General features: G+C 41.7%; 1 protein-coding gene across 1 annotated transcript; it reads right to left on the bottom strand.

Moving 5' to 3' along the window:
• Window positions 1–2,203: 2,203 nt before the first annotated feature.
• On the bottom strand, window positions 2,204–21,966 carry LOC308303016 (syntaxin-4-like; the record flags this gene model as incomplete). The annotated part of the gene is made up of 10 exons (XM_080747335.1): window positions 2,204–2,290; window positions 5,970–6,080; window positions 6,191–6,328; window positions 6,942–7,021; window positions 19,256–19,364; window positions 19,635–19,690; window positions 19,789–19,863; window positions 20,560–20,668; window positions 20,974–21,075; window positions 21,946–21,966. 10 exons carry the CDS (start codon window positions 21,964–21,966, stop codon window positions 2,204–2,206), a joined length of 888 nt encoding a protein of 295 aa, XP_080603461.1.
• Window positions 21,967–23,561: the final 1,595 nt, after the last annotated feature.

The following is a 23,561-nucleotide window of genomic DNA, read 5'->3' as shown; positions in this document are numbered from 1 at the left end:
GGAAAAAACTTTGTGCAGACAAAGTACAGAGTGAAAGGTCAAGTTTATTAAGTATTGACAGTTCAAGTGGTTAAATATATGAAAACACAAATTGACATGAATCCAAAATAAACTGACGATTGTGCTGTCAAACATTAAAACTATATAATGTGTATTGCTAACAGAACATCTTCTACTTCTTTCGTGTATCATCATCCTTGATGATTGGTTGACGAAATTATATTTCGAGGCGTGGTGTTAGCGCACCATACCGTTACATTATGTACTGTATGTGTCTAAGTACCCGGGACTTTATGGCATTGTATTTCTTTTGTTTTGTGGTCGTGTTTGATGTATTGTATATTTTTTTCATTTGTTGTCCATTTGGATGTCTGCCTCTTGTATTAAAAGTAACTTGTCGAGATCCTACTTCTGTGTGAAAAGTTGAAAAACCCTATTAACACTTTCCATGCTACTGTTTACTGGCCTGCTCTATCCCATGCCACCATTATAGTCTACTATTTTCACCAGTCTTTCTAGCTCTACTGAGAATTATCAAAAAGACCAAAAAAATTCACCCAGTATCTCAAATAAAGTGCAACTCGTGCACTTTCACCAGAAGTTAACCAGGGGTTTCAGCTATGTTTGGTTCTATTAGTTTTAAAACGGTCTGCTCTTCCCCAGAGTGGAGCAAAACACGAAATTGGCCCTTTTGTGAAAGACACTTGTTCAAGCATTTCTTTCTCTTGAAACTTTTATTTTTTGGCTTCTGTGACATCATACATGTATAAAGTATTGTTGTCAGACAAATCAAAACAAAAAAATATATAAAAAAAGATTTTCTTTGGGATTTTTATAAAGAAATAACGTTTAGTGTGAAAATCTCTGTAGTTCTATCTATATATATAGGCTATACTCTTATGCTCCGCCCCACGACACAGCCGCGTGCACAGCCGTGCACAGCCGCGTGCACACTGCACGCAACGTGTGCACTGTGCACGCAGCGCACAAACAGTAGCAGTCACACACGCGCACACGACGCGCGCACGGAAGAAAAACACCACATTTTGGGATGTTTGTTTGGCTACTATGCAATGGAATGGAGTCTTCCTTGTGTACACACGGCACGCGCTCATAGTAGGCACACGCGCGCGCACACGAGCCGACACGACGACGCACGCGGCACGCTCAGTCACACACGCACGTTGTGTGCGCACACATGGAAGAGAAGCCTAAATAGCCCACGTGTTGTTTCTGTGCTAAAAACACCACGAAAAGAGGACATCTGGTACAAAGACTCACTAAACGACGAGGGATTATCATCTTCGCAGGCGACCCCGCCTGTTGATCGTCCTAAAACCACCAATAACTGTAATATAAACTTTATGCGTTGTGTGTAGTGGATAAAAAGCTGATCTGGACGCTATTCAGCTACCAACAGGTTGTGCGGCAGCGGCAGGGGAGACGCTTGCGTTTCGCGAACATTCTTACCTTTTGTGAACATTAGCTCCTAGGATCCCAGGTAATATGCCTCTCTAATCTGTTTATTTGAAAATCGAAGCAGCGTGTTGAAATAAGGAGTTTAAATCGCTCATATTGTCAAATCGTTCCATGTTTTTAGCGTGGTCACGTGGTATAAACATAGTGAAAGATGGTGGGGAAAATAATGCACTGGCTGACAACATGAGCGATATAAACTCTCCATTTCAACACGATGCTTGGATCCTCTTCCACGGTTGAGAAGCAAACAGATGAGAGATCCGCACAGGACTTTTACTTTTTGGATAGGATGTTCACAAAAGGTAATAAGTGTTCCTGACGGCGGAGGTGTCCCGCAAAGGACCGATTGTGTTTGACATTAGCGAGGAACTTGACTCGATCGTGTGCACATTTGGAATGGATTACACTCCCCAGGCTAAATGCTAAATGGCCCCGTGGAATACTTTCTTTCTTTGTTTCTTCATCTGTAACACATCTCCTCTAAAAGGTAAGGTGTGTGTGTGTGTGTGTGTGTGTGTGTGTGTGTGTGTGTGTGTGTGTGTGTAGGGGTGTGTGTGTGTGTGTGTGTGTGTGTGTGTGTGTGTGTGTGCGTGTGCGTGTGCGTGTGCGTGTGTGTGTGTGTGTGTGTGTGTGTGCGCACGTGCGTGGGTGTGTGTGGGGGGTGTGTGTGTGTGTGTGTGTGTGTGTGTGTGTGTGTGTGTGTGTGTGTGTGTGTGTGTGTTTTTCACTGGCTGAACAGAGCGGCGGTACTGCAGCTCTGCAGCAGCAGCATGGCTCTGTTGTCGGTTTTGCTCCTTGTGAAATAGCAGAGCTGGTTTTGAGGATGTGTGAGAATTGAGAAGTGGTTGGTGTGAATTGAAAATGTAATATTGTCAGCTAGGGGTACTTTCTGTTAAGTACTTTTCTCGTCAATTCTCGTCTGTGGCATGATGGCCTAATTAATGATTCTCGTCAATCTACCTCTGTGGCATGGAAAGAGTTAACATTGAGTCATAAAAAAAGAAAAGCCACTAAACTGGAACTCCAGATATTGCTATGCCTTCCATGAGGCTCCTGGCAGCTAGCCTAGCTGAAGCTAGACATCATCCCCACACATGTTAAAACCTATGGTTAAAACATGGAGGCTAGTTATTAGTATATATATAGGCTGGACCCAGGCAACCTGGCAGCTCTCCCCTTAAGTTGTCGTCTTCCTCTTTTTAGCACACCTTCTTCTTTCATATATCATCAGATGGCCAACTGCAACTCAGTGAAAAGGCCAGCTTCTAGGGGCAGCTCCTATATCAGACCCGCTCAAGTGACTTCCTCACACTCACAGTTCCATTTGGTCCAGTGTTGTAGTGCTAAATTTGGAAGTGTGGGCATGCGTGCACGCACATGCACGCGTGTCAATGCGCGTGCACGTGACGTTTTTGCGGCGGCAGAAATAGCCTTGATATAGACCAGTGGTTCTCAACCAATAATTTGATGACCGGATGGATCATCAGCCAAACTTCCCATGCAAAATAGCTGCACAACTGATATTTCCAATATCCATTTTCAAATCTTCCATTACCATCTGCTGTTAGTCATGCTCATTTCAACAGAGATTTCACACGGTTAATGCACGGCGGCATAACAGAACCGCTTTAGGCTTAATATAATAGGTTTAATATAGGCACGATCACCAATAAGACATATGATTATTTACTCACGGTTGATGGTGAGCTGATGAGAATGCAGACATCCCAAGTCTCCCGGATGTTGCAGGAATCTCCCGGAAATCAGCGTCTCCTCCTGGCCACCCGCGAGTGGCACTAAACCTCCCGGAAATCCCGGCCGCTCCTGCAAATGTTGCCATATCCGGCTGGATCCGGTCGAAAAAGCCGGATCTGCGACCCGCGATGCGTTCTAATTCGTCAATCTGGCAAATGCATGATTGTAATTCGCTGTGGGAGATGTGGGCGTCTAAAAGTGACCAACCACTGGTCACAGATGGAGACTGGGTTCTCCTCTCGAGAGTCGAGACTCTCCAGCGCGAGAAAGAAAGAAATCATTCTATAAATTAACCCGGTTATATTAAGCCTAAATGGTTCCACCGCCGTGCAGAACCGTTTTTAACAGTTTTTAACCATTTTTAACCATTTTTACTAAATGAGTAAAATCCGCAAAAAAACAACGCATCAACGCGCGTGCGCGCGACGTGAGAGAAGTGTGGGCACGTCGTACCCCCGCGTTCCCCCCCACTACATCCCTGATTTGGTCATACAGAGCTAAGTATAGGAATGAGCTCTAGAAGTCCCTAAAAATCTGATCTCTGCCTTGGGTCAATTCAAGGCAATGGTTTCCGACACCTTTGTTGTTCTAGATTGTAACAGTTTTAATTATTTTTTGTTAATATCTGTTTTAAGTTAATTATTTGTTATTTTCTGAGTATTCTGTCTTCTGATTCATATTTAATATTGCTGTATATAAATGTTCATTCCTGTTGATTATTGTTACACCAAAGGTTATGATGACTCACCAAAACAACATTGGCTATCTACAATTAAAGTTTATTCATATGCAATCTTGGATTTATGTCTTCTTTAAAGAAAAGGTTAAAGGTCCAACGTTGGGACTGGGGGTGTTTTTACACAACTCAATGTGAAATGTGATAGTGGGGAGAAACATCCAGTCGGTATGGACATCATCTATTCTGTATGAAAGATGATCTTAAATTCATAATTTTGATTGTCTATTCTAGAACCATCAGCGGCCAAAGGCAAATGCCAAGGAGATGACTAGAATAAGTATGAGGGTTGTGACTATGAGACACACCGCTATCCAAATCTTTTTCTGTGGAAACAAGAAGGGGAGGGTAGAAAGAGAGAGAGAGAGAGTTAATTGGGTTCAACATCCAATTCTACATTCAAGGTTCTGGGCGTCAACATTCAAGCTGACTTGAAATGGGACAGCCAGGTGGACTATATGTTGACATCTGCCAATAATAGAAAGCTCTTTGTCCTATGTCGCCTCAAGAAATTTGGAGTTCAAGACACGGAATTGGTTTTGATCTACACAGGCTATGTGCGCCCGGTGCTGGAGTATGCGTTCCCAGTCTGGCACAGTTCCTTGACTGTCAACCAGACTAAAAGACTGGAAATAGTTCAGAAACGGGCTTGCAAAATCATACTTGGCCGGAGATACTCAGTATACACAGAGGCTCTCCGCACCCTCACATTGTGCACCCTAGCACCCAACTGTGTCTGGACTTTGCAAGGAAACTGCTAAGGAAACTGCTAAGTCCAACTTCAGAAATGGCTACCCCCCTCAGGAAGGAGATCTCTGGTCGACCATTCTGGCTAGCCATCGTCACGAAAAGGGACCGCCCACTTGTCCCTTTTCTGTCATTGACTCTTTTCTCGAGAGAGTGCTGGTCGACAAACAAGGAACGGAGACAACCTGGACACTCCAACATGCAAAACTGAGAGATACAAGAAATCACCAATGTGCAGACTCTTAAATGATATTTTAGATTTGTGTTTTTAGGTATTGGACCTTTAGATTTTTAGATTTGAAGTTTTATATTGTAATCAGCAAAATAATTCAGTGTTTTTAATGGCACCTGTCTTTTTTAAACATCTGTGATCATGCTGAAAGTTGAATAAACAAACAAAGTTAATACACACTAAAAACTCATGGGTCATTTCTTGACCCAAATCATGGGTCATTTGTGTTAGGTCAAATTTCGGGCTCATTTCTCAGAGCCACAACCCTTCCTTGAGTTATTGGGATATTATTTTGAGAAAATGAGGAAAAATGAGTCCGGGGCGTGGTTATCCATCTTTCCCAGTGGGATCCATAATCACGCTCCAGAGACATTTCCTAAGCTGTTGGGAGCTAAAAATGCTAAATATGTCATATCCATGTGTCTGTCTCGGCAAGCTGACTGTTATATGTCTGAATTTGATTTGTCAGTATTTGAGCCTAAACCCTAACTGTAAGTGCTTGGCTGCTAGATTAGGGTTGAGCTCCCTCCCCCAGCTGGTCTGAAAGAGAAGAACGCATGGTAATTTTTAGATTATTTTGTTTATTTTCTCTAAACTATTCTGATTATAGTATTATTATCAACATTGTTGCATATATATTTAATAATGCACTTTTATGTTAATATTACTACACTTTGAAAAAATCATCTGAGAAGAAACCCTGAAACATTTCTGATTTTAAGTTAATGTCAGATAACATTGGCATTGTCATTCTCCAGACCATGCATATGTAGGTTGTATTCATTTAGCCCACTCAACCCAAAACTTGGGTTATATTGACTACAATCTTGGGTCATTTTAAACGAATAATTTGGTTATTTATTTGACCCAAATTATGGGTCAACATTCATAACCAAACTAGGCATCGGTCCCTATTTGACCCGTGAGTTGGATAAAAAATAAACCAAGTTGAGTTGTTTTTGACCCAGCAGTTTTTAGAGTGTACAAGGTCAGATAGGTTAAAAGTGCATGACATTGTACCTTGCATGCTTTCCGCCGATATGCAACCGATTTTTCTACATCCCCTACGCCCTTTTCCACATAGTTGGTTGACTTGCAGACGTTGGCTTCGATGTCATTCATTGTCTCCCCCTGAACAGCAAGGAGGAGAAGGGGAAGCACAAATAACAACATTACAAACCGCTTTGAAAAGCCCCAAATGGCCAAGCAAGAGAGGAGAAGATGCCCTGATGGAAAGTTACCTGTGACTCCACCATGAAAGCAATGGTATGTATCACCTCGTGTATTTCCTTAATGCTCTGCTCTACCTTCAGTATCTCCCCGTACCGTGACGCAATCTCGTTCAGCTCCTGATGGGTAACTTCGTTTTTTTCCAGCATCTGAATAGGGTGGTGTGGAAAATAGTATTGATCATGCCACATGGTTGACCTTGACGATGAACAACATGCTAAAGTTGGGTGAGTCCTGAGGTGGTATCTAAACAGGATGTTTTTGTTTGTTATTTTATTTCTTTATGTTTTGCTATGAGGGCATGGTCTCTAAAGCAATGATTCCTGACAGTGAGGATATTGCTAGTGGAGCCCAACATAAGACTTTGTTCATAACATAACATTAATATAAAAACATTTCATGTAAAAGAATGTCATGGTATTTTTTTCTTTAAAACCTTGAAAAATGTATTTTCATAGTGATACAAATGACTAGCAACTTAAAGTATACTGTGTTAGTTCATTAAAATAAACCTGCTCTGAAACTGCATAGGGCCCATGCACCCATCTGACCATTAAACACCTGCAGTGTCTGATAATTGTCTGCTTGACTGTAGAGGGAAATGATGGGTAAAACATGCATAGATTGTTTTGTTACGTAAACACAGGGCAAAGTTGCATACTATGTCATTAAGTAGCTAATGTAAACAAAGCTGTACTTTTTCATTATAATTATTTGAATTATGATCACTTTATGCTTCCATAGAAAAGAAGACTCACTCACGTCCTGTGTGAAAGCAGCAACTGTCTTTCCATTTTCCAGCCTATCCATTATCTCCTCTTTAGTCATTTCATTGTAGCCACCTGAAGGGGGAGAATAGTGATAGTTTCAACCTTGCTTTGGATCACTCACTAGGCAGGGATATAGTAGAGTCTCAAACTGAGGTTCTGTGACCATTCTCTGGGAAGGATGTTTTGATGATTGATTTGACCTCTATGGACACTTTATAAAAGATTTAGCCCCCAGGTCCCTCGCAAAAATCCCGGCATTTTTTGCTAAAGGGTCAAATTCTCTAAAAATGAACTTTTGATCCAGATGACCTAGAATCGTGTATGAAGACACTTTTTCAAACAAGTCAACCATGAGGATTCCAAATCTGACACAATTTTAATCATAACCATGGCATCACCCGACCTGAGCCAAACTCCCTCACTGCAAACATGTTATTGTTGACACTGGGTGTTGACACTTCTCCAACAGGATCTGGCCTGTCCGGGTACCTGTGCCTCCCTCAAGGCTCAAGATCAGGTTTTCCTAGGAGCCCTGGCCCCACGCCAGTGAAAACAGGACGCAAATAACAACCGTGTGTCTTCCTCCTTCTCCTTGTTCTTCAGCATCTTCCCCTCCCCGTCGGATTGGTTAACTCGATGCTTGTCTTCTTCCTCACCCTGTCTTTTGGTCTGCATCCTCCTCATCCTGTGTCACACTGTTCTCTTTGGATTTGTTTTTCCTCCTCCTGATAAATCATACTTTTTCTTGGAGACATATTATATACTAATATATTAGTTTTATATATTGAAATATAGGTTGTCCAGTCTCTATGGCAATATTATTCATATCCATCGCCAGTAATACTTGAGCTGAATGATCTGCAGATAACTCAACTCAATAGGTCATTAGTTATCGTCTCTATAAGGACGACCCTAGAGCATAGCTGTTTCATCATTCTTCCATATATGCATATCGGTTATGTCTGTATTAGGATGTATTAGGCAATTTAGGCATGAAAACTTTGAAAAACGTTAGATTATTCATCATGTACTGTAGGTTTATTGAAGGTAGCTTGTAACGTGGCCATGCCCTGGAGATATTGTGATATCACATGAAGCATTCTCGCCCTTAGGGCATCTTTCTGGTAATAAGGAGATGTTGACACAATGATACGGCAATCTGTTGATTACAGTAAGGCTGGTCCACTGCGTGTAGTATACATTGTTGTCTTTGTCCAAAAGTGTCACTGTAGATCACGCAGGGAACTGTTCAGCTGATCCAACTCTAAATCTGGATGTGGACCACATGTTTTCTATGTGTCGCGGTTCTCCACATTGGTAGTAGCCAGAGCATAGGCCTTTCTTCTGTCTATCCCGTGCCTCTTGTGATTGACTGGTAGAGACTGGGGAGTGGCTCCTGTAATTACTCACTTCACTTTCACCATCACTTTCCCCACACTTGGCTTGTCTGGCAGGGACAGTCAAAACAAGGATGGTAACTTTCTGCTTCCTTGAGGGCATTGAGGCAATGGGGCATGGGTACTATGCTCTCTAAAACGGCCAGGAAGGAGTCCTTTAACAAAGGCTCGTGTCACCAATTCCTCATGGAAATTATACAAATTGTGCTGCATTAGATTAGACAATTTAGCTTGATGGCATATGCTCCTATATGCTCTATTTTTCTCTGCCTACTGGACAATTCTCCCCTTTGCAAATCCCGCCCCATTCTGCCCTGTTACTATGGTGGTACAGATGACCCTGGGCAGATTGTTTTTATAGTGGCAGTGAATGGGGGGAGAGGGTATTTTCATTGCCTCATTATTGCAATTTAAAGTACCAAAGGAAAAACATCTAGGTGATATTAATAAAAAAGGGAAGACAAAGGTACAGTAGTTACATTGCAAAACAGGGGGTTTCCCCGAAAATATATGTTTTAATTTGTTTAATCCCAGTGGGACAGAATCACCATTTCAGATTATTTTATAGTGGAAGTGGATGTGATTTTTCTTTTTTTCATAGCCTCATTACAGCTATATAAAGAACCCAAAAAAACACATCTACGTGATATTAATAAAAAGGGAAGAAAAAGGTACAGTAATTACATAGCAAAACAGTAGTTTTCCCCCGAAAAGATATGTTTTAATTAGTTTAATCCTCTGGATCAGAGAGAGAATAGAAAGAGAAAGCGCAGTGCATCTTGGGTAGGACAGCCAGATTATAGTTCTCCTCACATAATAGGCTGGCTTTCGTAATTCTGCCCATTTAAAATATATGTACCCAATCGTAACTCTTAGTTATATTGATAAGGTCCATGTGAACTAGTTTGTTGAAGCTTATTCATTATATTGAGCGAAATCGCGATCACCTCGCGTGGCCGTACTAGACGCACGCCGTGTCGCGCAGTGCGGACGGTTGTTGAAAGCCTGAAGCAACATTCTCCACTGCACAAACTCCACCCCCGATAGCAAAAAGTGAATGGTTTTTTCTGGTTGGCCAGTCAGGGAGTCTCAGGGACCAATCAGAAGGCTGACAAACGGTGGATTGCCATCCGCAAAGGCAGACTGGCCAAAGGCTCCTCTTGCATAGCCTCTGTCCTAATGCCAAGGCAATTAAGGTGGGCAGATGTTTCATTCTCAGACAGACCAGCCAGAGTTGATCCACTATTTCAACCTGGTAAGGTAACATAACCTCATCTAGGTGGTGCGCTACCAGTGCAGCGCTCCCAATGCAGAGACATTGCTCCCTGTATCCCACTCAGACTACACTCATTGGCTGCACTGGCCTTCTGGCCAGTAGGAAAGGGTGGCATCTTTTGAGATTTAAACTGGTACGTCACCCACCTCTCACTGGCACCCAGCTCTTGCTCTGCCTCTTTCCAGAGAATACTTTCCAAGACATTTCAGCTCTGATTCAGATTGATGTGTTTTGTGTCAGTAAAAATTACAAACCCCAAATAAAGTACGTTCCTATTCAAAAGTTACGTTTTCACTCTACTGGATGGTGGCCATCTTGAATTACGGGGCCAAAACTAAGTCTTGTGATTAAAATGGTGTCAGATTTAGAATCCTCGTGGTTGACTTGTAAAGTTTGGATGCGTTTGGTATGTGACCATGTGGTCTAGAAGTCATAATAATTGATATACATAAACATTTTTTTTATGGACATACTAGCTTTTTACATGAACAAAGAGCTCTTTATTATATATACATATATATATTTACTGCCTCATTTGTGGTCAGATGTACAGGAATAATAATATTTGTAAAAATAAGTACTTGGAATAAGGCAACAGAAAATGACCACGTCTGCTTTGAGTTGTTTCATATTTAATGCATAAAATATTCTAATTAAACATGCATTATGATAATCAAAGGAGATCTTATGATTTAAATGGTGTCAGATTTGGAATACTCATGGTTGACGTATGAAAAGGCGTCTTCATACTTGATTCTATTTCATCTGGATCAAAAGTTATTTTTTAGAAAATGCCAGGATTTTTGCGAGAGACCTGGGGGCTAAATCATTTATAAAGGGTCCATAGACATCAAATCAATCATCAAAACATCCTTTCCAGAGGATGGTCACAGAACTTCAGATTGTGACTCTACTAATAGTGTGAGTGCCCCTGGCCTCAGGCACCCAATTTCAATGGCCAGCACTCATTTTGAAACATGTTGAAAAGTCACGATTGAGTCATAGTGTGTCATAAAAAGCTCTATAGTGCATTGATTGAATACAGAAAAATTTCAGAAATGTCATGACAGACCCATGACCTGGATTTAATTCATAAACAGACAAACCAGCAGGATATACCTAGTACCTACCAGGAATATAGAACCACATCAAATGCCTCCTGGACATCTCCACGTACAAACTTAAAACCAGTAAGACTCCCTAATCAGGAGATAAGCGACCGTTAGGTCGGCAACCTCATGGTGGCGCTAGAAGAGAGGTATGTGAGAAATGAGAGGTGGAGGTTGTGGTTTGCCAGCCAAAGAGTGTTTGTGCAAAGTTTGGCATGGATGGGGCAACGGTGCCTGAGATATGGTGTCTGCTAAAAGCAACCTCATGGTGGCGCTGCCTGGAAGAGAGGCATGCAAGAAATCAGGGGTGGAAGCTGTGGTTTGGCAGCCAATGAGTGTGTGTGCAAAGTTTGGCATGGATAGGGGCAACGGTGGCGGAGATATGAGAAGGGGAAAAGTGTGACATGACGTGACTGACAGCCGGTGACTGACGGTGACTGACGGTCGCAACCAAGGGTGACCGGGCTTTTGCAATTGTTGCTCCTACACAGGCGCGTAGATCCATGAAAAGCATAGGGGGGGACAACAGCGCGCGCGAAGCGTGCGCGTAATTTGTTTTTTTTTTGCGTGCAGAGATCTGTTTTCGGGCGGTTTTCCCCCCTAATGTTCCTTCAGATACGGGCATTAACGGTTTTATGATTGTATTGTTTATTTACTTATCAAGTTATCACTACTGCAATAACCAACACAACCAAAGCTTACACGAAAACACACTTCATCAGAAACTTACTATTGTTGCTTGTTGTGGTCAACTTGGTCCTTCCGAAATGTACATAGTTCTAACTTCTAGTTCTGTAGCAACTTGGGACAGCCAGGTCGTGAGGTCGGTATCCATTTAATTCCAATAAACGTACATAGCATCAAATGTCATTGTCCAGATCCAGAAACAAGTAATTTAATTGAAACCAGTGAACCAGTCAGTGCTCTAGTCACAGACACAGCCATAACAAGTCGCCATATTATGACGTCATCACGCCTACAGCTGTGGAGTTCAGACTTCAGAGAAATGGGCGTTGCTATTTACTGAGGGCACTGGACCGAACCATTTGGGGATTTTAGATGGGGGGGGCTAAAACATATCGCTTGCGTTTAGTGCGTGATTTTCAGAATTCAGACCCCTAAAAGTTTGGCTTGGGGGTCCCTGACTGGGGGGGACGGGGGGGTCTTCTGGAAGTGAATGGAGGGGACGAAATTGGACCTGGAAGGTGACGAAAACCCCTTGTCACCCCCGGGATTTTCGCCTATGCTCCTACATTATGAAACGACCTCCCATTGCTGATAAAAAATGCTGAGTCAGTTGATCGTTTTAAAAACTTGCTTAAAACTCATTTGTTTCAAATGCATTTTACTTGATGAAGTTTTATTTGTCTCATGTGCCCTGTTCTATATTGTTTTAACTGATTGTTTACATTGTTTGTATTTGTTCTTATTGCTGTCCATTGTACAGCACCTTGAAACATTACATTACTTACATCAATGCAGCAGGGAAAGTTACGTTGAAACCATTGCTTTGGAAGCTACAACTACAAACTACGGCAATTCTAGGGAGAAATGGAGTTTAGAAAACTACATTGTGTGGTAGCCTATAGTGTGTGCCAGCGGCTACGTCATTGTAGTCCTTAGTGGCCATTTCTTGGGTCAAAACACAGGTGTTTCAATTGTTTGATTGCATAGAACTAATGCTATAGTCTAATCAGAACACCTGTGTAAGAATGGGAGAATTGGCTTAACTAAATTGGGTATATTGAGGGGATAAAATGTTTTCTTTTATTGTCTTTCTGGGCAGGGTCTCTCTTCTTTGTACTTAATTTGTATGTACCGTGATGGCCTCAGGTCTCGTGCTAATTTGTACCAATGATTACTGTGATGGGAATGGGACTTGGGGTGTCATCAATGTGTACCTGCCTCATTATGACACTGTGCTTTAATAAAAAAGATTTGAAAAAGAACACCTGTGTAAGGCTGCGTTTACCCAAGAAATGGCCGCTCTTAGAACTACATTTGGCACACCCTATATGAAATAACATATAATAGCCTACAAAAAAATAACATGCCTGCTGAAATTGAGTGTATTGCAATAGTTGATATTGGCCTGCATCTCTCAAGTCTTCTCACTCAGCCCATCTCTCCCAGTCTGGTATCCCCCAACAAGTCCACTCTTAAGGTTCACTTATACCCAACGAGCAGGACCACAGGCAATCATGACCATAACAATGAATAGCCTGGAAACCAGACAAATCTGCCATTGCAAAAAAATAGAAATGACACAGTAAGCACTTTGTGCACGTTTGGGGAAACAGGGAGAGAGAGGCGGAGAGAAAGAGGGATAGAAAGCAGCCATGTACAGGGAGAAATGGCAAACATAAAAGCCCATTTTCCACTGGCCCAACTCCACACCACTCCACACCACACCGCCCACTGGTGCCAGGTTTTCCACTACAAGGACCTGGGTGTGAAAGTGGTACTAAACAGGGTACTAAAAAGTATCCACTCTAGAGTAGGTCTGAGCTAGGCCAAACAGGGCCAAACACTTCATAATGACTGATCACTCACTGACTTTCCATTTAGACCACCAGGATATAGTTGTAATACATGATAATAGATTATATTGTGTTATAACCACTATTATAATCTATTATAGTGTATTTTAATTATCATAGTAATGCATTAATACTTTATAATGTATTATAATCACAGTTATAATCCATTACAGTGCATTATAATTAGGATAGTTGTAATACAAATTTATATTGTATTATAATCACAGTTAAAAGGGTCAACAGAGAGAGAAGTAATGTTTGCTAGGGTTAGGTATACCTTACATCACACCACTTACGCACTGTCTTTCTCATCATCATATAATACCCTCGCAGCATATCAATTTTACTGGACTGTTACCTGTTTATTAAGCTACTACTATCTTTCAACCACAACTGAGACAAGACATCAGTAGAATGAGTTTGGCAAAAGTCAAAAGAATAAAACAATATTTGTTGATGGGTCAATGAATTGCAAAACCTATGCTGTGATAGTGAAGAAAGGGAACTTGGAAAGACTCTTTCTGAGAAACCTCAAATCATGTGACTGCTAGAAGGAAGTGAAACCTTATGTATTTGTGTACCATGCATGGAACTGTATTTGTCTCATCAGCAAGATGGTGAAGAAAGAGAACTTGCGGACAAAGCACACATCATTTGACGAGACATTTCCAGCAGACAGAGAACTGAGAAAAAGAAATAAACTAAGGAACTGACATTTCAACCATTTAGCCAAATATGATGCCGTATATATGTTCTTTTGTAAAATTATTGGACAGTTATTTTGTATGTCTGTGACAAAAATTATTATTATTTTTAATAATTATAATTATCAAATGTCCATCACAAGCTGACATGGTGATGACCCCTGTACATCGGCTAAAAGGAAAAAAGTTTTGACCTTTGTTAAATCCAAAAAATGTGACATCGTGTTTATGCAGGAGACCCATTTACTTTCTCAAGAGACAAAGAAGTTATGCAGGGACTGAGTAGGATTTGTGGGAGCAGCATGGGGCAGTAGTCGTAGCAGAGGGGTTGTCACACTGATTAGTAAATATTTGCAATTCAAATGCCTTAAGGAGAGCAGGGATGAGGAGGGGAGAATTGTGTTAACACTGTGTCAAATTCAAGGGAATATTGTGATATTGGCTAATGTGTATGCTCCCAACGTAGATGACCCCTCATTTTTTGGTGTCCTTGAAAGGATGATTGGAGAAATGGGGGATCATCCTATTATTCTTGGCTCCGATCTCAATGAAGTCTGGGATAATATACTTGATCGTAGCTCGTCAGCTTCCCGTTTATCCAGGGCGCAGGTTGCTCTAAATGACATGGCGACGGAACTTGGTCTGGTAGACATATGGCGTCTAATGCACCCAATGACTAAAGAATACACTTTTTACAGTTCCCCTCATGGCTCCTTTAGTAGAATTGACTATTTTCTAGTCTCACAGTCATTTGTAACATCAGTATTGACAACCGAAATAGGCAACAGAATTATTTCAGATCACAGCCCAATTTACTTAAACCTATCGTCATTTCGTAAGCCTGAAAGATCTGTCAGATGGAGACTCAACTCTAGCCTGCTATTGGATGAGACCTTTAAGGAATCATTGAGAGCACAAATTAACCTGTACATGGAAACCAACGTGCCCTCTGCTCCATCGGCTGGGATCGCCTGGGAGGCGTTAAAGGCTTTTCTAAGAGGTCACATAATCCAACATGCGTCGTACAAGAAAAAAGAGAATGCTGCTAGGCTCCTAGAATTGGAACGCAAGATTGGATGTGCGGAAACAAAATTCTAAAACGATATGTCCACGGAAAACTTGGCTAATTTGACTAAACTCAAATATGATTTCAACCTTATTATAACTCAGAAGGCAGAATTTAGTTTATTCCGGGCTAGGCAGAAATATTTTGAGGAGGGCGATAAAGCCGGGAGATTACTCGCCAGATACATAAAACAAAGAGAGGCTATGAGTGCAATCCCTGCTATTAGGGACGGCGACAGCAATCTCATCACGGACCCCAGAGGGATACATTTTGCGTTCAGAGACTTTTACAAACACCTTTACACCTCTGAGTCACGAGTGGACAAGGAAGAAATTGATTCATTTCTAATGGCCTTAGATCTGCCAAAACTGTCAGAGGAACAAACTGCTCGTCTGGATGTGCCAATTACCATAGGTGAAATTATAGACACTATCAAACTTCTGCCTACGTGTAAAGCTCCTGGTATGGACGGATTCACGGCTGAGTTCTTTAAGGCATATGCTGAGGAGCTAGCACCGTTACTTTTGAAAATGTACAATGAGGCACTCTCAGTGGGTCGCTTTCCTCCTTCATTAACTGAAGCCGTTATTACACTCATTCCTAAGGCAGGAAGGGACCCGTTAGCGTGTAAAAACTACAGACCAATTAGTTTAACATCATGTGACAGTAAAATATTCTCTAAAATATTGGCTAACCGCCTGGACAAGGTCATTACGACCCTTATCCACCCAGACCAGGTCGGATTTATCCACTCCCGCACTTCCTCCGACAATATTAGACGTCTGATTGACATTATGTGGACCACCCAAGATGACTCCGCCCCCTTGGCGGCCATTTCTTTAGACGCGGAGAAAGCATTCGACCGTGTAGAGTGGCTGTACCTGCTTTCCGCCTTGGAAAGTTTTGGTTTTAGCGAAAAATTTATCAATTGGATAAAACTTATATATGTTACAGTATGTTTAGGTAACTCAGGACGTTCATTGTAAGAGCGCTTGTTTTGTGTTCACCACCCACTAATCACCACCAGATGGCGACGACAGCCCATAGACAGCCATTCACTAGTGCAGGCGCTGACGTCACTCGTTTGTGACTCTCTTTCTTTATTTTCTAGCCTAGCTGGGCGGTGTTTAGCCATTAGCTTAGCCATTAGCTTAGCCATTAGCTTACTATGAGCATTTATCGTGGGCTTGCCCAGGCCTTACGGCCTGGGCATAAATATAACGATTGCATTCACCACGGCTTCGTAACTCGCGCGCTCTTCGCGGCCACTCGCGCCTGCGGCGCTCGGGGGCGAAGAGCAGGACCAAGGTCCGCTGGCCTTCGCGCCGCTTGCAATGTCGTGGACAATCGAGTGGCTCCGCCTGGAGGACGTTGTTGTGGGCGACCGCTTGTTCCGCCCCGTGCGGCACCACAAGTGCTCCGTTTCTCGACCGTCCTGTTTCTCTAACAAACCGTGACATATATACTCTTCCCACTGCCTCGGTCTTAACCAACGGTATTATATCATCCCCTTTTCAGCTGGGTAGGGGGACCAGGCAGGGAGATCCAGCCTCTCCCCTGCTCTTCGCCGTCGCTCTTGAACCCTTAGCTGCCGCTATTCGTACAGAACAGGCATTCCCAGGTATAATAATGGAACATTCAACACATAAACTGATGCTTTATGCTGACGACATTCTCCTTTTTGTCTCTGAACCAGAGCGATCCCTCCCGGTGCTACTTAATATTATCGAGAAGTTCTCATCCATCTCAGGCTATAAGGTGAATTGGTTTAAATCTGAAGCTCTTCCTTTCTCTTCATCTTGTCCTAAGACCTTGTTCAATTTGGGCTCCTTTGAATGGCCCTAAAAGGGCCTAAAATATTTAGGCATAACTGTCCCACCTAAATTGGATGATTTGGTTAAAATTCATATTGAACCTCTGCTGGATAAATTGCGGACTGACGTAGAGCGATGGTCATCTTTGTATCTTTCAATGTGGGGTAAGGCAAACATCATCAAGATGAACTGTGCTCCGAGACTTAACTATCTGCTTCAGGCCCTCCCGGTGAAAGTTCCACTGCACTACTTTAAACAATTTGATCAAATCTGCAACAAATTTCTATGGAATAATAAATGACCCAGGATGAATTTGAAAAAATTACACAGACCGGTGGACAAAGGTGGCCTGGGTGTCCCAAATCTTCTGTTATACCATTACGCTTTCACTATGAGGCATATGATGCAGTGGTCTCTACCCCCGGAAAGGGCCCCGCCGTGGTTTTGTTTTGAGAGTGCGGTTTGTTCTCCTATTAAACCCTTTGATTCTTTGTCAATCAAACCGGATATTGTGTCAAAATCGCATCCTATTATATCTCACATTGTCTGGGTTTGGAAGAAAATAGCTCGTACGTTCAAGTTCGATCCCTTTTTTCACTGGTCTGCTGGGATATGGCTTAACCCCAAGCTGTGCATAAATAAAGAGCCATTTTACTGGGAGTCATGGCACCAAAAGGGCATTTCAACCCTGAAAGATCTGTACAATGGCTCTGTTCTAAAATCATTTGGAGAATTAAAATCTGAATTCGGTCTACCACAGAATCATCTTTGGCGATATTTTCAGTTGAGACATCTAATGGGGAGAACATTTGTCTCTTTCACATCACCCCCTCCCAAATCTGATACTGTAGAAATATTATTAAAAACCTTCGGAATCGGCCATGAAGCTTCGGCATATTACACCATGCTTCGTGAAGCATCTGATACAACTATGCACGCAGTTAAGATCCCGTGGGAAAGAGATCTTGGGGTGACAATCTCGGACAGGGACTGGGTCAGAATTCTTGGGAATCTCAAAAAGATGTCAAGAGAACTACGTACTGATTCAACTGATTCAAGACTGATTCTAGACTGATTCAATTTAAAATATTCAATAGGATTTACTGGACTCCTTCGAGATTAGAGTAGGCCTCTCTGAAAGTCCTGAATGTTGGAGGTGTAAGAATGGGGACGGTACGCTTGTGCACATGCTCTGGAGCTGCGCTAAGGTCCAAGACTATTGGGGGGGCATTCATGAGAGGCTGCAGAGGATAACCGGCCTGACTATCCCATTCAATCCCAGCCTGTTTATTCTGGGAGACCCCACCCCAACACACTGTCTGATATTGCCCCCCTTCTGGCCGAATGGATTCAGACCGCTATCATGTTAGGCAGGAGGCTCTTGGTCAAGGATTGGAAAGCATCAACAGTGCCTGCTTTTTCGCAGTGGTGTGCATCTCTAGGTCAAGTCGCTGCCTATGAGAGACTGTCCTATAGGTTGCTCAATAATACGGACAAATACGACCTTAAATGGGGACACTACCTGTTGCAGGACTTGGGACTGGGCGGCGTTCCCGGCTCGTGAGCGAGTCTGCACTCACTGGTGAACGTGAACAATAACATTTTTATAGGGGGTTTGACTGTGGATGTCCGTTGTTCCTGTGTGCGCTTGAAAACTGTTTATACTATTGTATTTTTGTATTTTTATTTTTTGTATTTGTGAATGTTGTATTGTCATTGTTGTCTTGTTAAAAAAAAGGGAAAACTTAATAAAGTACTATTTCTTTCCATTACATGTATTTCTTTCCATTGCATGTATCTGCTTCATAGCTGCTCTATCTACACAGTATCCGTCTGTCTGACTGTCAATCAATCAATCCAGTGATTTGATGTTATGTGATGTCTCTAGTTAGAGAGCAGGTATAGTCTCACATGGCCAGACTGTTGCCTCCCAGTTTTCAGATGCTTCCGGTCACACAGTCTGGGACATGGAAGCTCTGATCATAAGTAAAATATAAAGTGGATGTGAAGCCTCCCATCTACTAAGCATACTGTATATAGCTTGCTGTTTAGCCGAAATGGACATTTAAAAATATATATATTTTAGAAGAAAAAAAATCCTGAACAGAAATTGTATTGTTCTCGGTCGGCAACAAGGTAACCTAATCTGAAGAGAGTATTGAACATTCGGTTACTTCAGCAACATGGGCCAAGTTATTGTGGAACACCTTGTTCATTAGGATAATACTGTATAATATATGTATGGTGTAAACTTGCTACTATAACATAGCTGTAAAGGTTCTCCAAAAAGCCCCAAAAGTCTTCCCCAAAAATATCTTTGCCTAAGGCCCCCCAACACCCCAACACCAACATTGAATAAAAGCCATTGAATCCCAAAAGTGACCCACTGAACACACTTACTGATAGTGATCTGCTTCTGTAGATCCTCCAAGGTGCGGTCTTTGTACTGAACCTGGATGCTGCGAAAGTTGTCCATCAGCTCCCCTGACTTCTCAGTCAAGAAATAATGCTGCAAACAGAATGGGAAAGCAGTATTTAGGCAAGTCCATTGAAACATAGCCGATTAACAAGCTCACAACACGTCTGGCTGCGACATGTTGTGAGCTTGTAGATGTGCGATTTATTATTATTATTATTTTCTGAGGACCAGAGAAATGGTTGTCGCAATGTCTTCAGCCCTAATGTGAGAACATCACTGTTGGTAGCTGGTAGAGAATTTTAGATTAGGACTTTAATGCAACTCATAAATGAATAAATGTCCAACCTGGTTTTGCTGTACCCGGAAGTATACAGACTCATATGCTCCATCATCCACTCCCTTTTTGGGTTCAAAGTCTGCAAAATAACAATGGTTTAATAAGTGTTATTCAGAAGGTGCAACAGTAATTCCAGTGTGATTAGATAAAGATAATTTCAATGGAGATAATCCTCACCCTTGAGTTCCTCTTTGATCTGACTGGCCATCGTTTTGATCTCATCCGCTAGGGTCAGGATATCTTTCTTCATACCTAAATCAGGATGGGGGAACGTATTCAGCAACCATCATGCCATAAGACATAAATTAAACCATGCTAAGCTCAAATATATACAGGATGCTGCCCCCTGTCATTTGTAACCTGACCTGAGAATAATTTTGACTTCCAACCTGGCAGACAGCAGAGAAGCTGATGTAAAATATGTGGTAGTGAAGAGTGGAGACATTAAAGGACAACTTTCGTTCAACGGTTCATATTTTAGATTGTAATTAAAGCATATAAAAGATGAGTGTTAAATTGATTTCATTTAGTTCTTTCTATTGTTTTAGAGATTCTTTTTTCAGTAGTTGGGGGCATGCGTACAAGTGGCTAAATATGTAATTTTACACAGAATAAGCCCATTCCCAAGATACAATGCAACCTTTCATGGTTGGATGTAACTTATGGGGGCTAGAAGTGTTACTGTAAATAGCAATAAAGAAACTGCTGGCTTATTGTGTCTAAAAAGAGATATTTAGCCACTTACGCATGCCCCCATGTGTACGCATGCCCCACATTTTAGCACGGTAAATACGATAAAACAATAGAACGAAGCAAATGAAAACATTTTAACACTCACTTTTTATTTTCTCTAATTACAATCTAAAATATAAACCCTGGTTGTAAAAAAACAAAGTTGTCCTTTAACTGATACCCTGATACAACTCCAAATTAGTTGAAATTACTGACCATCCCTTTCATCCATTGTTAGTACAGCAGACAGTTCTGTTTTCTCTTTGTGATCTAGGTCATCGATTTTTCCCCGGAGACTCTCCACTTCTTTGAGTATTTCTTGCACCTGAAAGGAGTAAAGACAGTGTTTAACCTTGAACCTATAGGGGCGAGCAAAAAATAGATTCAGTCAAATATCGCAATTTTTAATGCCACAATATTTAAATCAACGTGACAACACAAGGTGTTGTGAGCTTGTAGATCGGCTATTTTCGATTTGGCCAATGTTTTACCAGTTTTTATTGTATGCCTATAGTTTCTTCCTTGTATTTGTGGTATCAAAAAATTCTTAAATTGACACTTCACCCCCCCCCCCCCCCCCCCCACAGGTTGAGAACCACTGTTGTAGTGGGATGAAAGGGGTTATTTTACCCTCCTCTTAATGGATTCAAAGTCATTCTCCTTCGTGCCCATAGAGGTTCCACCAGGGTTGAGTGGTGTACACTCCTCATCCTTGTCCTCGTCCTCAGCAATCTGTGTGGGAAGCAAATATGTACAAAAGTCTCAGGTCCATGTGGTTACATTTACACTCTTAGAGCCATGTGTGGCCTGCAGAACATATAGGCTAACACTTTTTCATGTCATGGACCCCCACATTTAAATATGTAGCCTATTTGGCCAGGGATCAACATTTGAAAATATTGTTTTGCCAGGGACCCAGACAATGTTTGCATTATTAAAATGTTATTCAAAATTAAAAGATTTTCCCACATTTTTTTCAAGATCTTTCCTAAAATAGCAGGTCTATATAAAGAGCACAGTGCACTGACATGCAAATAGCCGATGTGGTTAAACTGACTTTGAAACCGGCCACAAGCTGGAAGAACACTATTAGATACTGAAGGATGCTGACTACGATCATATATTTTGGAATTGCCCAAAATTTGACAAATATTGGGGATGAAGTGTGATCAGTATTAAAGGAGATATTGAAATATGAAAAAGTGTGGTATTATAATTAGGAAACTTGACACAGGAAAACACACATGGAGACGACATCTATCTGGTCAAGGTGCTACTAGCAGCCAGCAAAAAAGCAATAGGCCTAACTAGATTGTGGTATAGAAGTGACTCCCCTTCTTGTGAGCAGTGGCTGTGCATTGTGGAGGAAATGTATGTATTGGAGAGATTTACACACAGACTCAGGATACAAGAAGAACTGTGTTTTCTTTTGAGAGAGAGAGAGAAATGGGAGAAATGGACTGGTTACACAACCCAGAAGAATGACACCACCACCACCATTTCTATCATCATGTGATGATAGAAATGATGTGAAAGTGTTGACCCTGTGCCTGTGATATGTACATGTGACAAGCTGCAAATAAAAATGTATCAGGTTTTTACAGCTTTATCCCTGTCTATCATGTTGGGGTAATACGTTATAAAAATGAACAGTAGATGTAATTTACTGTGTTCTGGTGAATTTTGAGAGTTTGATATCAAATCCAGGAGAAATCCAGGAGATTTGCCAATCCAGGAGATTCCCAGGAGATGGGGTCAAAATCCAGGAGACTCCTGGGATATCCAGGAGCATTGACAAGCCTGAGCATAATACTGTTGTGTTGCATCAGGATAAACATGAAAGAAGTTGTGACATTGCATTCCATGCCATGACAGTCATTTTAATCAGTGGTTAGTTTCTTCCTCCGATGTTCCATTACTTAACTAGAATGGAATCACAATAATGTTCCAAGCCTTTCTCATCAACAGAATACCTGTCCTTAATGAAAACAACAACTATTTAGTTTCCTTGCCAAAAAGAAAACTAGTTTAGCTGGTAGAATCAGATCGCCTCCTGTCCTCAAGTAACAACACTCTCTTCAAAGCCAGCAGTCTCTAGTCTATACTGTCACTCTGAAAAGAATTGTGCAAAATGTCACTAACGCTAAATTCATCTTATTTCAAATAACACAACACAACGCTAGAAAAAAAATGATTGTGGTGGGTCTTTGAAGGGAGAATAAGCAGCCTCCTTCGTTATTTGATATAGATTTTATTTTTCATTTTCAAAGTTACAGCAGTCAGCAGTATGGAGACAGAAATGGTGTACTTGCCATTAAAAACAAACAAAAAAAAGCAATACAGTGATCACCCAGGCAAAGACCTCCCCTATCAGTACTCCCAGGTCCATTTCTGGAACAGTTGTGCATGTGTGTGTGTGTGTGTGTGTGCGCGCGCGTGTGTGTGTGTGTGTGTGTGTGTGTGTGTGTGTGTGTGTGTGTGTGTGTGTGTGTGCGTGCGTGCGTGCGTGCGTGCGTGCGTGCGTGCGTGCGTGTGTGCACGTACGTGCGTGCGTGCGTGCATGCGTGCCTGTCTGTCTGTCTGCCTGCCTGTGTGCGTTTGTGCGTGCGTGTGTGTGTTGTGCTGGGAAGTCTCAGAAGCTACTAAGTGTCTAGAATGCTACCACTGAATTTCCCCCTTGGAATAATAAAGGTATCTATCTATCTATCTATCTACCAGCCTCCACCTTAGTGGTTCTACTGCCCAGTGTGCCCACAGTAAAACCCACTCACCTGACACAAAGTCCTGGATGAAAAGGTGAACAGAGGTTCTGATTTAGTCAATTGGTACACCCTTTAATCAGGTTTGTACAGCTTTCTCCTATGGTCTATCATGTTGGGGTAATGTGAGATAGTGTCTCACTTTACCCCGAAGCAATTGTCTCACTTTACCTCATAGCCACATTTTGGGAAAAAGGACATCTCTTATCAATTCAGGGTAATGTTTAGCATCTATCACATGGATTTATAAGTTGGTAGTTCATCAACATGTATGATATAAAATGTTCTCCCCGATTCAATTTGCTATGACTCAACAGCTGATTATGTTGACAGCAAGAAAATTTACTTTTACATGCAAAAAACATATTTTTGTGAAAAAAGCATGTTTTCAACAGCACTATCAGGTCCTCTCCTTCATGGCAAGGGGAAAATTCAAGGGTCTTGAAAATATAATGGTCA

The sequence above is a fragment of the Nannobrachium achirus genome (genome assembly GCF_963921795.1).
Source record: "Nannobrachium achirus genome assembly, chromosome: 18".
Lineage (NCBI taxonomy): Eukaryota > Metazoa > Chordata > Actinopteri > Myctophiformes > Myctophidae > Nannobrachium > Nannobrachium achirus.
The sequence above is the reverse complement of the archived record's forward strand: the minus strand, read 5'-3'. Positions and strand labels throughout refer to the sequence as shown.